This window comes from Calypte anna, chromosome 8, assembly GCF_003957555.1.
Source record: "Calypte anna isolate BGI_N300 chromosome 8, bCalAnn1_v1.p, whole genome shotgun sequence".
NCBI lineage: Eukaryota > Metazoa > Chordata > Aves > Apodiformes > Trochilidae > Calypte > Calypte anna.
Window position 1 is genome coordinate 20,450,167 of NC_044254.1, and position 15,583 is coordinate 20,465,749.

The window sequence follows — 15,583 nt, forward strand, 5'->3', positions numbered from 1 at the left end:
GGAAATGAAAATACTGTGAACTGAAGTTTATGAGGTTTTGATAGGTTGTTTAACACACATCAGATTGGGAAATGAAGGCATCTTAATTGAAACCTGATGTTTTACTTCATGAAACTCCATTTGAGCTTTCAAAATAGTTTATAGAGCTTTGAGACTAACAGTCTTTGCCTGTGACCCTTGCTGGATTGTGTAAATTGTAGCTCATTCCTTCAGATGGGGCAGCAGGAGTTCTGCAGGTGCATCTCTATGTTCAGACATTAGTATACCCTGTGCTGTCTGTGCAAGGACACTTATATAGTGATTCTGTCAGAGATTAAAAATAGCGAGAGAGTATTTCTAGTCCGTGGGTACAAATTTCACTTCAGACATCAACTATGGGTTGCTGTCATGAGCTGCTAAGACTTCATGCTCTAGAGAATACTCCTGCATCAGTGCAAGTGCTCCCACAGAAGCCACTGTTCCCAGTGTAAAGAAGGAAGGAGTCTTAGAAGGATCTTGGTGATGCAGATTTGCTACAGACTTTTTTTTTTCACTAAGACTGCATGGGAGCAGCCTGTAGGCCAAGAGTCCAACTCATTAAATATTTGAGAGAAATTGAGCAAGATGAGTGAAGCAGCTAGAGCAATAAGGATTTCTCCACAGGAAAGTGTGAGCCAGCAGCTGTGGAGAATAGCTGGTTGGGTTCAGGGTCATGCTGTAGAGATGTGAGACAGCCTGGGAAACTTCGCTCAAGAAACAAGCATATGAACAGGGAAAAGGAAAACACTGAGGTCTAGTGCAAAAGCAGAGTGAACAATATATGTCCTGAGTTCCTCGGAGGATGGGAGCAGATTGGTACCTCCGTGTGCTGTGGTATGTTGGACAGGCTACACACAGAAGATTGACGGCTGAGATTGCCTGAGTACTCAAGGCCAACATGAAATTCTCATAAGGAGTAGTAATATTCCACTCTTCTTAGGTTCTGATACCTAAATAAACTTCAGTGCTTCTCTTACACACCACATATGGTAACAATGTGCTGCCAATTAACTTTGTAATTTGGGGGCTTTTTCAGCAAGGTTGAGGAGAGCTAGTAAAACACTTTGGGGCTGATCTCAAAGCGTTTTTCCCAGGATTCAATAAAGAGTGGATGTAGTAACATCCTTTGCTTTGATAAGATAATTTGGGCCAGGTGATTCTAGAGGATAGACAGAGGGTACAACTCAGATATGCATTCTGATTGCACTTGTGGCATTAGTAGCCGAAAGTCTGAACAAGGAGCAAAACTGCTTACCCACAAAACAGTGGCTTCTCTCTGGGACTGATTAAGTTTTTCAGGAGTTTCCTCAGTCCATTTATTTAAGTCTTAAGAAGAGGGAGACCTGTTTCCTACTATATGTGGACTTTTCTTGGGATAAACTGATGGTGAAGAAAAGCTTCAGTTTAGGATCTTAGTAATGTCCAGGAAAAATTAAACATAAATACCTAAAGATGGCTCAGCACAAAAGAAACAAGCTAGTAAAAATCCTCTTAAGGAGTGAGGCATGGCTGTTTCACTAAATAAAAGTATATGCATGGGATTTATGTTTAGGTGGAAGTTCTGTGTTTGCAGGTCTTTGGGGCTTGAAATCAGACATCACTGGTATTGCAGCTGGTAATTCAGGCATGCAGTAGCCTACCCTACACTGCAGACAGCCTACTGGGGGATGAGCATGAACATCAGTTGAGAGGTGTCATTGCCTGTTGCATATAAACACTAGGGATGGTTGTTAACTATGGTGCTTTTTGCTGTGTAGTGGTTAATCCCGTTTACTCAGTAGCACTCAGAACCACTTGAGCAGTGGCTTTATGACCCCTCTGGGAGTCCTGAGCATGGTTTGAGGTGTCCTGGAGAACATTTCAGATGACACAAATTGTCAGGACTCTGAGGACCCCAGTGCAGACTGTGGTGTTTTTTTCTCTCTCGCTCTGCTAGTGCTGTGCATCCATGGAACTGCTCATGGTTTAATTTCTTACAAGATTAAGCTTTGCAACCCAAAATGGTAATCCTCTGGTTTGTGTTCTGAAAATGTCTGAATCTGTAGACCCTTCATTAAAGACATTAAGCATCCTCCTCTGGATTTCACCCCACCTCAGTACCAACTTGGTATAGAAGGGGCATGTGCAGGACGTGTTTTCAGGGTTTGTCAGGCAGCTGACCATGAATTAAGACCTCTGCAGAGTGCTGACAGCCCACATGCACATGGGGATTAACATCTGATGCTGGAGCATTAGCATGTCCTGCCCCAGCACTTCTCTGCTGTTACATGGTTTTGCCAGTGTGCAGGCAGTGTTTCTGGAGATATCACTGGTGACCCTTTGCTCCTTAAGTGGCTTTTCAGCTCCCTTAGCTGGTCATAATGACCCTTTCTCTCATTAATCCTGGATTGCCCCAGTGTCAGAAAGCTTTGACTCCTGGGCTGTTCTTGCTGAACTGTCACTGTGAAGACTCTGCCCTGGGACCTGCTGGGTCTTCCTGGAGCAAAAGAGAAGTGAGGAATGGCAGGAGCAGTGCAGCAGTGCAGTCTGCCACCCCATCCTTCCAGCTGCATGCTTCTAAGGCAGGTAGAGGGACAAGTAAAGAGCCACTGCACAGAGACTTAGTGTCACTGTAAACTTTGGGTTTGCAAGGCATCACATCTGCTTTATGGGAGGGAGTGTTCAATCCATTACCACTGCAGCATGACCAGTCCATGAGATGCTGGGACAAGCATTGCAGGGTAGCAGATAAATGCATAAGCAGCTTTTCCCTATATGCCCAACTGTGTGCTTTTTCTGCACATGATAGATGCAGAGTAGCTGTAGGGAGTTTACTTTTTGGTGAAAGAGTAGGCCGTGAACTCCCATTTAGCATAGGGTGAAACATATACGTGGTTATGTTACACAGCTAGCGTGTAGTAAAGTCATGCCCTTGCTTGCCCTTGCTAGGTCCTTAAGAAATACTCCCTGCATTGCACAGGAATCTGCTCTACAGTGATCAGTGAATCAGAACTTGTGCATCAGGTTAGATGTGGTCAACAATAACTGATTTGGGCTAAGTCGTATTGGAGCTCAGCAGTTAAAAGGCAGAAAGGAAACCTGCTGGCACCTCATCATGTCTCCAGCAACAGGCCCCTGGACCATCCCTGTTGCTCAGCTGCAGACCACCAGTGGTGAAGGCTCTCTCCTGCTAACAGCAAGGAATACCTAGGAGAGGTGAAGGAATAGTGTTGGAGGTGCTCTTCTATCTCTCTTGAAGCCAAATATTGCAGCTGATTCTGTGCATGGAGGGGGATAAGCACCCTACTTATCGTAGGCTCCTGTAACAGGGACCACTCTGCAGAATGCCAGGCACTTGTCTGCTCACAATAAGGGATGCTTGATTTCTGCTGTATTTCCAAACTTGCCCACTAAGAGAAGCAAAACATAGGTTTGGGATTGTTCTGCAAACATAAATGGACAAAAAGAAAATACGGTGAGTGTTGTGTGTAGTGTGTCATGGCTGTTTTAGTTTTGTTCTGTGTTTCTTTTGGTTTTGCTTTATTTCTGTTAGGTGATTGAGTCTGTAACTGCTAAAACTAATGTAGTACTTTTTCCTAGGTAAGTAATTTTTCAAGTGAATAAATTAATATAATAGTCAAACCAATTTTAATACCTAGTTACATTATTGGTCTTAGGGAATTTATTCTTTACTAACGTTTACCCTTTTAGTGAAAAAAGTAGCAATTGGAATAGTCTGTACAATCCAATATGCCTTACCCTGAGCTAAGTAAAATCCCATAAATAACTGGAATTCATTTAACATATTAAGGGAGTCAGATATTTCTAAAAACAGATTTACAGCAGTCATTTCCTTCCAGTCCAACAGGCAGTGACACAGGAATGACCCAGGCATGGAATGAAAAGCAGCAAGAGCTTTCCACGTGCACTGAGCAAAGAGCAGTTACTGTCCCCTGGCTCAGTTGCCAGTGCTGGATCTCCAGCACAAGCCTGTGAGGTGATGCTTTAAGTCTAATGGTGGGCTGGTGTTCATTTCTGCTGACTGGTTTCTTCTGTAAGTAGAAGTCAGACTTTAAAGCCTCTTCAGGGGCTTCCATTGGAAGATGAATGGAAGATGAAACAGCAATGTTTTGAAGGGGAAGCCCTTTATCTTTCCCTTCACAGCAGAGAACAGTGTAGGAGCAGTTAGGAGAACTTGTCCTTTGTCTATCTGTACTGCTAAACACATTTCTGGTCCCCCAGACTGGTGGTGCAGGCTGTCGTTTGCACCTCACGGAACTTGCAATGATCCCTGGTGCAGCACAAGAGCAGAGGTCTTTGCCTCTCTTGTCTTTATGCTTTTCTCATCCAGGATCCACCATGTATGTAGGACATAGGGGACGTGCCAGTGGGCCCCTGGAAGGAACCACTGCTGTATTTGCTGCTTCTGTTAGTCAGACAGCTTTTTGGTGTTGTCTCTGGCTTGTCCATCAGTCTGCTGCATTCTCTCAAATGGGAGCAGGAAAAGGGCTGGTCCCTGGGCAGTATTATATTAGATAGGAGCATTAAATTTTCCAGGTATTTCGGCTTAGTCAACCACGCTGGCCTTGGAGATTGAGTTCAGGCTAATCACAGTATCCAGGAAGGTTGCCCTTGAAGTTGCTCACCAGAGCTGGAGAGGGAATGCTGAACCCGGAGCCCCAGCTGGGACAGACACCTGTGAGACACAGCAACAGGTTCAGAGTTTGCACAACAAAGTTCAGTGCTTTTGGAAGGGGTAGAGGACTGGCAGTGCTTCCTGAGGTCTTGCCATTCCCGGCTCTCCCCAGTTGGTGGGCACCAGCTCAGGTCAGAAACTTACCATGGCCACACCTGGAGCAGCGGTGCTGTTGGACCACCCCATGCAGTGCCCATCACTGCCCCCTGAAGCTGTGCATGTCGTGGCCTGGCCTGCACTGGTCACTCTCCATGTGACTGAGCAGTGTCCCAGGAGGCTCACCTGGGCACTGGCCACCACTGGGCTGCTATTCTTCAACTATTTTGTTGAACGCACCATTTCTTGGTGGTATGGGAATATCCAGGCATAAAGAGGGTCAGATGAGCAGCTTTGAGCTGTTCCAACCCCACTTGATTATTCCTGAAGCGAGATGTTGAGATTTTTGGCTAGTTTCCTTAGCAATGGCCTAAAACAACAAGAGGCCAGCTCAGTTGTTTGAGAGAGAGTTATATTTTCATAACTCAATGCACGAGGTGTGGTGGTTGCTTTGGTATGTCTTTGGGGCACGGCACAAGGGTGTGTGTGCTGAGATAGCACTGACGCATTGTGCAGGGCATAGCAAGCCAGGTTTGGCACAGCCATGTCCATGATGCCTCTCTTCTTTTGGAGTGCTATGTCCCCCAGCTTGCCCTGAAGGTTGTACATGGTTCATTAGGTCCATATAAGTGTTTAACAGCAAATGAATGTATATGCCTGTGATTTCAGACAAACTGAAGACCAAAGCACTGACTATCAACTTACTACTGACATGTAGTTTACCAGCAATTGTGCTTCTTTTAAATTTCTGTTCAAGTTGGCCTCTGTTTTTTTCAGGTCTCTCTGATTCCCCAATTATTGTTTAATCTGTCTGGTGATTGCTTCTTCTTTAACATAAGCAGTCTAGAGCAAATGCCCAGTTATGTGTACCTTATCTAGATGCATGTGAGTGCTCACACAGAGTTTGTTCTCTCTTAGCAGGTGCTGGTTTATCCACACCATTTACTAAGGATGGGCTTTGCAAGCACCCCGTGTGCTGCCCTAATGGTTGCTGCCCTCAGTGAATAGCAGGGACGATTATTTTTACTGTATTTTTACAGTACATAGCCCACAGAGTTCTAACTGCAGCAGTGGAACATGATGCTGCATCTCATCAGGGAAGGTGTGAATGGCTGCAGTTCTCTGTCTTCAACACATACTAGGATGTAGCTACCATACTGTTGGAGCGTGCTAAGATTAATAAGGCATAATTTAATCAAAAACTGCTATCAGATCATCAGTTTCTGAATGTGATTTTAGGACAACACAAAACTATTTTGCTAAGGACACCATATTAGTTTCTTACAGTTGTAGGGCCAAACCAGATACATCTACTATAATCTGAGGAGTTAGAAAGTCTTTGGTATTTTAATAATTTTTACGAGAGGAGCTGGCAGTACTGAGATACTGGCATGTCAGGGACTACTTGAATAACAGAAGCAGAAGATAAAATGATCTCCTTTTTTTCCATAATGGCCATTGGAGGTATTTTACATAGAATAAAATCAGACAGTTACTTGGTGACCAAAGGAACTTCTGTAATCTGTTATTCTCCAAACAGAAGTAAGGATATGCTTGAAAGAAAGTTTTAGTGGTTTGGCAGTCCTCCCATAAGACTGGGTAGTATGAATAATTCTCTGTGGTTTGTAATACTCATGTTAGAAAGTTAGCTCTTACATGTTGGCTTGGCCAGTGAAATTCCCTGCAGGCAAAGACCCCATGTCTCCCTTGAGCTGTACCGTGGGAATGGGCACAGTGCAAGTGTGGGTTAACACCATTGTATTCCCAACACACATTCTCAAGGATGTAACCATTTACTTACTATATTTTGGACACTGTAACTACTCCCTCAGCTGAGGGAAAGGGTTTTATCACAAGTTCACTTACCAGCTGAAGCAATTTTAGTGACATTCAAATGTCATCTTCTGTGTAAAACATAAAGCTGAGAACATCTGAATTTGAACTGCCATGCCTGAAAAGACAGGATGTTCTTGCATGTTTTGAAATTCAGGGAGAATTTTCTTACTGTTGCTTAATAAACTTCTTCCAATTTTTTAAAACCCCCACCTTGATATCTTATGGCTGCCAGTGAATTAACAATTTAGTAAAATAACCAGAATAAAAATTATGCGTATCAGTTGAAATTAAGCAAATGAGAAGAAAACTCCTGCCATTTTTCCTAACATCTAGAGCTGCCACAGGTGGATGTAGGAAGATCTTTTCATTTCAGATGTGTGTGAGTTTAATGTTTCACTAATTTAGACATAAGCGATTTTTGCACTTTAGTCTTCAGATTTGTGTAATTCCGATGCATTGCAGTGGGACTCTCCATAGCACATGGGTTGTTCTCCCAGTTGTGAACATCGCAGCTAGGCAATGGGTGGCATTCTCCGCTTGGAAAATGTTGGTCCTGGGATATGGTCAGGCAATCAGAAATGAGCAAGTAATGTGCTGCCAAAAGCCAGTTCTGTGAATGAGAGGCAGAAACTCAAAACATTGTGTTCCCAGTCTGTTACAAACATCAGGTGAAATGTAATAGCATTGCTCACCAGTTCAGTGTAAACCATTTAATATAACCCTGCAGTTAGTTTCTACACCTCACTGAAAGGCTGTCACCCTTGGTGACTGTCTGAGCATGTCCTCTGATTTTGTGGTACTTTTGATATGGCGATGTTGGATGCTCTACAAATGAAGATAAGATATGTGGGTGGATTTCTCAGCCTCTCCCTAGCCTCTGGGGTAAAGCTACCTCTGGATTCATCTGTCTAAAGGGGAGGTAGAAAAGTCTATGAGCCAGCGTTTTACACTGAAAACGTGTCTGTCACACCAGTCATGTTCATTTGAATGCACAAGAGGAGCTGTAGCCATACAGTACCACTGTCACAGGGCCTCAGCAGAGGCCAGATTAAATGTGAAGGACTAAAGCTGGACTTTGGTGCCGATAGTAGATCAACAGACAGGGGAGGACAGTTGGTGTGTCCCTGCCCAATGTGCTATCACCCATCCCTGGCTTCCCACTGCTTATCATCCTCCCAATATATTGTGGCTAGGAAGGGCATAGGCCTTTTGCACAGGCCACAGGTCTTTTGCTTATGGGGTTGTCCTTGAGCAAAGGAAAGGGTCTCAATGCACACTGCTCCTGAACTACACTCCACCTCCTGGAGCTGTTCAATGGCCTCCTTAAGCTGCTTTTGCCATCAGTAAAATAAAGAGAAGTTCCTCACTTCTGCTCCTGTGTGGTGGCCTGTTTGGAGTAAGTACTCCTTCTTCGCCTAGCTGGAAGATAGTAATGTGCATAGAATTCTAAGCCAGTGTCTACATCTGTTTTAATTTCATAAAACCAAAGTATCAACTGTGATTGATCTTCAGCTCGTCTGCTGCCTTATTCCCAGGATAGTGAAGTTGTGGAAGGGGAATCCAGACATTTGCGTTAATCCCTCTGCTTTGCAATACTCCCTGGGAGAGTTACAGAGCCTTAATCAAGAGCTGCTGCTGTTGTGCTAGATGCTTTGCTGGAAGCTGACTAACATATGACTTTTTTTACAAGTTAGGAGGCTATTGATCCCGCAAGCTGGCATTGAACAACTGATGTGCAGCTATAGCCAAATACCCTGTTCCTCATTTTTTGCTTAGTAGCAAGAGTGCTCCTGTGAGCAGAGACAATAAGAGGAAATCTTTGATTGTAGAAGTGGCAACCTGCTAATGACTTCCATTCCTGCTTTCTCTCCTCTCAGAACATCCCCACCTTGGGAAGCGTAGCAATAACCATGGCGCTCCACAACTGTGATGAGGTGGCGGTAGCTGGGTTTGGCTATGACATGAGTTCACCCAATGCACCGCTGCACTACTATGAGAACATCAAGATGTCTGCCATCAAAGAGGTAGGGAGCTCCTGCCAAGCACACCTTCTTCCCAAGCCTGCTGACCTCGTGAACTCCAGAGCCTGACTGGGATGGTGATGTCAACAGCTTTCCTGTGTGGGTCAAAACGCAGCTCCATGTCAGCATTTCCCCATAAAATTCTAGACATTCTCCCAAGTGCAATGTGTGTTAAAAACGGTTATTTCTGCTGGGAAAAGTTCTCTGGAATGTGTATGTAATGTGGTTCCTTCTTCTCAGAATAGCAGGGAAAAGAGTCATGTAAATGTTAACTTGAGTAGGGTGAATGGTAACAGTTCTGCTCTGGGGTTGAAAAGACATGGCCTGCTGGAGCTTTTTGATCCATTGTATTGCTCTGTAATCCATAGGGCTCTTTTGCTTGTTGATCCCGTCCTCAGCTTCTGTGAAATGTGGGGGAGGTGAGATGAGCCTATGCACGTTAGCTCTCAGCTGACTGTTCAGCAGCAGGTAGTGTAAACACATCATGGCTCTATAGGGACTGCCCTTAGAAGCCAGATCTATCTCAGAAGCATTTGCTGGTACTGATGCAGTGAGATGAACAACATTTTTTGAGGAACAAAATCTCTCCTGTTGATACAATACAGCAGTATAAAGATATTCTTTCAGGTCTGTTTGCTTTCTGGGCCAAAGTAAAGCAAACTGTGAGACTGATCAATGGCTTCTACAGGGGGAAGGTTTCCTGCTGTTTTTTGGTAGAGATCAATCTTTCCCAGCACAGATGTGGCCCACGTCTTTCTAAGATTGCTTCCCCCTCTTCACTGACTCCTAGGTAGAGAAAATTTCTTCATCCTACTCTATGTTGTGAAAGGGGTGCAGTTAGAAAGCAGTGCTGTTTAGAGGGAAAGAATGCTTGCTGTATTTTTGATGGACAGTAGCCATCTCCTGGCACTTAGCATTTGTTCACCTCAAGTGCTTTGCCATTGATTCAGGCCACGAGGGAAGCTCGAAGTTGTATTTTTCCAAATCACAAGATAGTGTGTGTCTTAGGACTCTCACAGGCTGCATGACCCTAGGCAGACAGAGGCATTAGAGATCAGTGATTAGTCAGCTTGAGAAATGAGAAGGGCGTTTCTAATTGTCAGAGTAATGAGGCTTTGTAACAACCTCTCAGCAGAGGCCAAGAGAACAAACTGATCTGTGAAAAGACTGAGAGGAGGTCCCCAGTGTGTCAAGAGACTGGACAGTGTGGTCCTGAGGTACTATCTGGGCCTGTGGAGATAGCAAGAAACTTTGCCTTGCCTAATGGAATAACTAACCTTGGGTTTAATCTGTCCTGGCTGGGAAAGTGAGTACATTTAAGGGGTATATGGAGAGGGTAGAACTGAATTAAGTCAGCAGGTACAGAGGTGTCTGGCTTGTGAAATTCCCCATCTGGAAATAGCTGAGGTGTATCATTCTTGTATCGTATCAGCTTGCCTGGTTCTGGCTCTTTCCTGGGCATCTGCTTGTAACCACTGCCTAGGGCTGGGGGTCACTGCCCAGGTCTGAGTCAGTACAGGTGGTTCCTTCATCTTCCAGCAGAGATGTAACTAGGTGAGAGTAAAAACAGATGCAGATGCCAGGCTCCAGAGGCAGGGACAGCTCTTCATTAAAGTTTCAGGAAAAGCTTTTGTCTCTCATCCTACTGTGTCCACTCTGGTGAATCAGCTGCCCTTGGTAGAATATCACTATTGCCCAGTTGTTCCTCCTGTCTCATAATGAGGTCGGTCCCATGGTCCATTCTTGGACATGGGGACATTCACAGTGAGTGTTCTATGCCAAATCTGTTTTGCAGCCTGGTAGGTGTCTCTGATGTCAAGGACACCTATAAGGGAGCTGAAAAGAATGAAGTCTTCTTGCTCTTCGTCATGGATCAATGGAAAAAGTTGGCAAAAAGAGTTGGATGACAGAATCTCTGGTTGGAGATGCTGATCCAGATCACTTGGATCTTTGTTTCTGGAGACAAGTACCATAAAGTGCTACATAGAAGCCAGTAGGGAGTAATTTTTAACACTATTTGTCATCTCAATAATAAACCTTTTATGACTCAGGGCAGTAGATGGAGATGAACACATGAGGTGGGTCTCCTAGAGATACGAGTCAGTGCCTGGTTTTACAGGCCTCTGCTGTCTGGAAGCTCTCAGTCATCATGTCCAGGATGTTCTGTATGGAGGTGAGGGAGCGTTGAAAGGTTCTGCTGAAACCTCACTAATTCAGATGTCAGTGGATTTGTTTCTTCAACTGAGGCTGTTGATGAGAGCTCTGCAGGCCAGCAGAGCTGGTTCTAGGAGGAAGGTTCCTGTTCCACTAGAAGTCTGGTTATCTGATATGTGTCTGCCCATCTAATCCTCACATCCTCACCCACAGGCTCCTCTTATGTTTCGCTGCCCTTGGTACAAGAAAAGCCATCTGTTCCCAAGTATCAATAATTAATGATCCTCCTGCCTCTGCCCCTCCCAGTATGACAAATTGTTTGTGATATTGTGGCATGTGAAGAGCAGAGAGAGGATTGCATTTCTTTTTCTCCCATTTAATATTAATGGTAGCTGGTAATTGTTAGTCATCTGAGGGTGAAGTTGAAAGGTGAAGGGCATAGTAGTTGGGTTGTGTTTTCTGCAGTTGTCAAAGAACACACAAATGGAGATTTGCCCCACTCTAGACTGAAAGCACCCTGCATACCCTGCTTGAAAAGAGATCTCCATGTGGTTTGCAAATCAAGAGGCAAACCTTACCTTTCGTATTGGTGAAAGAAGACTGACCCAGACCCAACCAAGGACCCAGGTGCCTGATCCATCTGCTCTGACACCCAAAGGCTCAAGGGTACCAACAGCATTTTCCTCAGTGTTACTTTGGATTGCTGGGATTGTGTCCAGATAAAATTCTTCTGGTTCTCCTCTACATCTCAGCCTCTAAAGGAGCCACTAATGCAGGCTGTGCCTTGAAATTATGCAAGTGTCATCTTTGTCCTGTACTCATTCCTGGGCAGGGGAGTGGAACAGGTTTGCTTAACATAGCAGCAGCATAGCACTGACACAGTCACCATGGGATGCAGCTGTTCTACCATAACTGCATCCCAGGCAGGAACCCTTGCAATTTGACCAGACTTTGGTGGGGCAAACCCTCTACTTCCGAAGTTTAACTCTTTTCAGTGACTGCCAGGCTCCTCTTTAGTGTTTAAGCCTGGAGAGCAGTTCCAGGGGAAGCACCCCAACTCCACCCTGAAACCATCACTGCCTTTACAGAGGAAATGTAAACACCAGCAGCATCCTGGGTCTGGAGGTGCCACACGTATGTGTGTGGCTCCTGGGAACATCCATCAAGCTCCTTCCTTCGCCTGGTGTCCACAGGGGGAATGGGTTTGATGCAGAGAGCATGAATCCTCTCAGCAAGGTGTGTTGCAGATTTATACTTGAGGGCTGCTTGATATCTCTCTGGACACCCTTGAAACCTGGTGACTCACCTCTGAGGAATTTGTTCTGATTACATAAAAAAAGCCAGCAAAATGCACACACTTGCTCACAGCTGGGCGGAGATGCCTCTCCCATGCCAAGACAGAGGTGATAAGATCTCTGTGGAAATGAATGTGATTTTTCCTGTTGCTCTCTGGGACTGACTGCTTAATTTCCACCAGGAGAAACAGGCAGCTGCAGTGTATAGTTTTGATTAGTCTTTCCTTTCCCCTCAGGGGTAAAAACCCTCAAGGTCCAAGACTACGCTGCTATTGCTACCACAGTAGGCAGCTGCCTCCACTGCCTCTTCCAGCATCTTCAACTCCCTACGGTTTATCAGGCATTTCCTGCCTCAGAGGGAAAAGCTCTGTGGGGAGACAAGTGCTTTGGAGCTTCATTGGTGCTACCAATCAAGGAGAAGCATGTGGTCTTGGCGCTCTGGTCAGTAGTATGGCTGCAAAGCATGTATGTGTTCTTCTGTGCTTGTGAATGTTCAAGAAAATGTATTTCTTCAGTTTAGCCCTGGGTGGCTTCCTTACCCTCTCTCCTGGGTAGCTATGTGTACTTCAAGCAGGATACATCCAGACTGACCTGGTGGGAAATCACAGAATAGTTTGGGTTGGAAGGGACCTGTAAAGGTCATCTGGTCCAATGACTTGATCAAGTTGCTCAGAGCCCTGCCTGGCCTGACTTTGAATGTTTCCAGGGATGGGACATTTACCACTGTAGAGGAAACACTGTGCCAGTGTTTCACCACCCTCACTGTAAAAGTTTCTTCCTTATATTCAATCTGAAGCTACTTTCTTTTAGTTTAAAACCATTATTCCTTGTCCCATCACACCAGGTGCTACTAGAAAGTCTGTCTTTCTTACAGGATTGTAATGATGACTGTAGCTCATTCTTTGATTTCCTATGAACCTGCTCGTTTACTACTGCTGTCTCAATGTGGAAAATGTCCAGATACTTCCCTTTTGAGGGCTGCATTTAATACAGACCATAGCTGATAAAACTGAAACTGTTAAGACACAGTTAAAAAGAAAAGCTGAAGTTAGGCCAGTTCCTGAAAATGTGTGTGTTTTTTCCTTATATATAGTCCATGACCCTTTCTGTTCCCAAGTGTACTCTGGAGAGAGCTAGAAGCACTGAGGTGCTGCTTTCAGTTCCAGGCTGTGAGCTGGAAGATCAGTGCTTCCAGTGCAAAGCTGACCCTCAGTTCCAGCTTCCCTGCCCAGTTCTTCTTCCCTTCTCCCTTCCTCTCTCTCATCTTCTCTCTGTCATGGCTAGGGATTCAGAGTCCCTGGCCTGCACTTGAGCTTGGCTTTTATGAGTGGTATGAGGACAACTTGCTGTTCTCTGTTCTGTTATGGGGAGACTGCTGATACATTCTCTCACAGGTGATTTTTCAGCTCTGATCCTGTGTCTTTGTTTTAACTTTAAAAATGCAGAATGTCCAAGTGTGTCATCGCCCTTCAATTACTATTTTCCCTATTCCAAATGACTTTACAACAGCTTTCAATCCTTGGCTGTTTCCATGGATGCCGTACAGAAAATGACTGAGCCCTTGCCAAGGTATCTGCTCACTTGTTTCTGGTTTTGTGGTAATAAGTTCATCGGAGCCTAATTTTGATACAGTTTATTGTATTTTTATTTCTTGCCCAGGTCCTGTAACACTTCCTGCCCAAGCACTCTTATGAAAATGTATTTTTATTACAGCTCACTGACTTCTATTAATGTAGAAGTGTCATATCTGGAAACATGGCAAAGGAATAATGGAAATGGAGGTGAGGAAAAAGGGAATAATTTAAAAATAGAGTGAAGGCTTTTCTGGATAAAAAGATGAATGAACCTGCCTAAACTAAAAGGATTACAGTAGACCTTCATTGCTAATGACAAAACAGGATAGTGTTTCAGGCAGAAATTATTTCAGGATGGGAAAGTGACAGCGTTTGGAATAAAAAAATGTATCCTCAAGGAGTTAATGCAACTGAGAGAGCAGGAGGCTGTGTCAAGTCACAGGAACGAGGCACAAGACTGGCTCCCAGTATCCCTCTGCCTGCTTTGCCTTCCCTGGCCTTATGGTCCAGAGATGACCTTCAGTCTCCTGGTCATTTCTTTCAGGAGCAGGAATGGGACCAGGGAGTCACTTTGGATGTCACACAGGGAGTACCTCAAGCTGTCTTGCTAGCATCTGGCTGCAGTCTCCCTCATGCACTTGCAGTTCATAAAAGTGGAGTATGTGTGGCTAAAAGCCACCTTATCCATCCGGATAAGGATCCATCCGGAGCCCATCTGTGGCATTTGTGTCACACAGAAGAGCTGCTGAGTGGCCTCCTTTTCACTGCAGAAGCATATCAGGCGCTGGCACCGATGTTGTTGGAGATGTCAGCTCCTGTGATACAGATGTGCCCAGCGCTTGAGTGACTCTGCCTGACCTGAGGGGGAGGTGGCACAGCTGCCTTTGATGGCTTCTTTCTGATCATTGGCTCCACTTCGCCAGCAGGTTTTTGTGGGATGCTGGAGGAAACCATCTTGTAACACTTCTTATTCAGCCTGTGTAAGGCCTGTCACAAGGGCCAGGGGAGGTGGCCTGCAGCACACAGTGACACACAGCTTTGTCTCTGTCTCTCCCTGCCAGCAGCTACCTCTCAGAATAATCCACAAACATCAAGTTTGGAGTCTCAGCCCATAAGACACAAACAATAGTGCTTTATCATCATCTGGACTCTCTCTGTGAAGCCGTCCTTTGCATTTTAAATCAATGCAAGTTGCTTGGGAGGGGGTGGTTGGGCTGCTGCAGGCCCCCAAGTACCTTAAAGTTTGCGGTAGCCAACAAGAAGAACAAAACTCCTTTGAAAGCCAGGCAGATGTCTAGCCCAGTGATTTATAGACTGAAAACACAGCTATTCGAGCCTGGCTGATGAATTGAGATTGGAGTACAAGGAGTGGTGCAGAATGAAATGGAGGTCAGCTTTGGAGGGGGAGGTTAGGAGCTGGGGCAAGGGGACCTCTGAAAGGGCAGTGCTTTTTCTTGGGGCCGGCGGTGATGACTGATGAGGTTTATACATTTTTTGTCTTTGTTTAAAAGCCACCTGTTTGACAGCGTTTTGGCTGTAAGAAGGCCTCACATGCTTTTCCTGTGCATAAGGATTGTGTGTCTGTGTGATAGAAATTTGGAAAGGATGATGGAATAGCAGTCATAACCAGAGCCCAGGTGTTGTCTTGTTCAGTAGGACAGAAGTGTAGTAACACTTGGGGGGTCACTATGCGCTAATAACAACAAGGAAGGTAAGGGTGTAGGATGGACAGAAGTCAAAATAGGGTTTGGACAAGATCTCTGTAGGAAAAGACAGTAAGGGGGTGCTAGAGCCCAGCTGCTGGCCCTGTTATTGAACACAGACCTCTGTTGGGGTGCTAGGTACCACCAGAAATCACACTGCCGTGGATGTCCAGTAGGAGTGAGCATTACTGTCAAGGGGAGAGCCCAGGTA

At 45.1% G+C, this 15,583-nt stretch overlaps 1 protein-coding gene across 13 annotated transcripts in view; it reads left to right on the forward strand.

Moving 5' to 3' along the window:
* The window catches only part of ST3GAL3 (ST3 beta-galactoside alpha-2,3-sialyltransferase 3), a 191,887-nt gene that overhangs the window by 166,267 nt on the left and 10,037 nt on the right, over nt 1–15,583 (forward strand). For 12 of the 13 annotated variants that reach the window (XM_030454997.1, XM_030454990.1, XM_030454999.1 and 9 more), the window contains one exon: nt 8,503–8,649. The exons of the other annotated variant lie outside the window; for it this stretch is intronic. In XM_030454997.1, the coding sequence (XP_030310857.1) occupies nt 8,503–8,649 (147 nt within the window). The remainder of the gene's footprint in view (nt 1–8,502; nt 8,650–15,583) is intronic. 13 annotated transcript variants of the gene reach the window in all.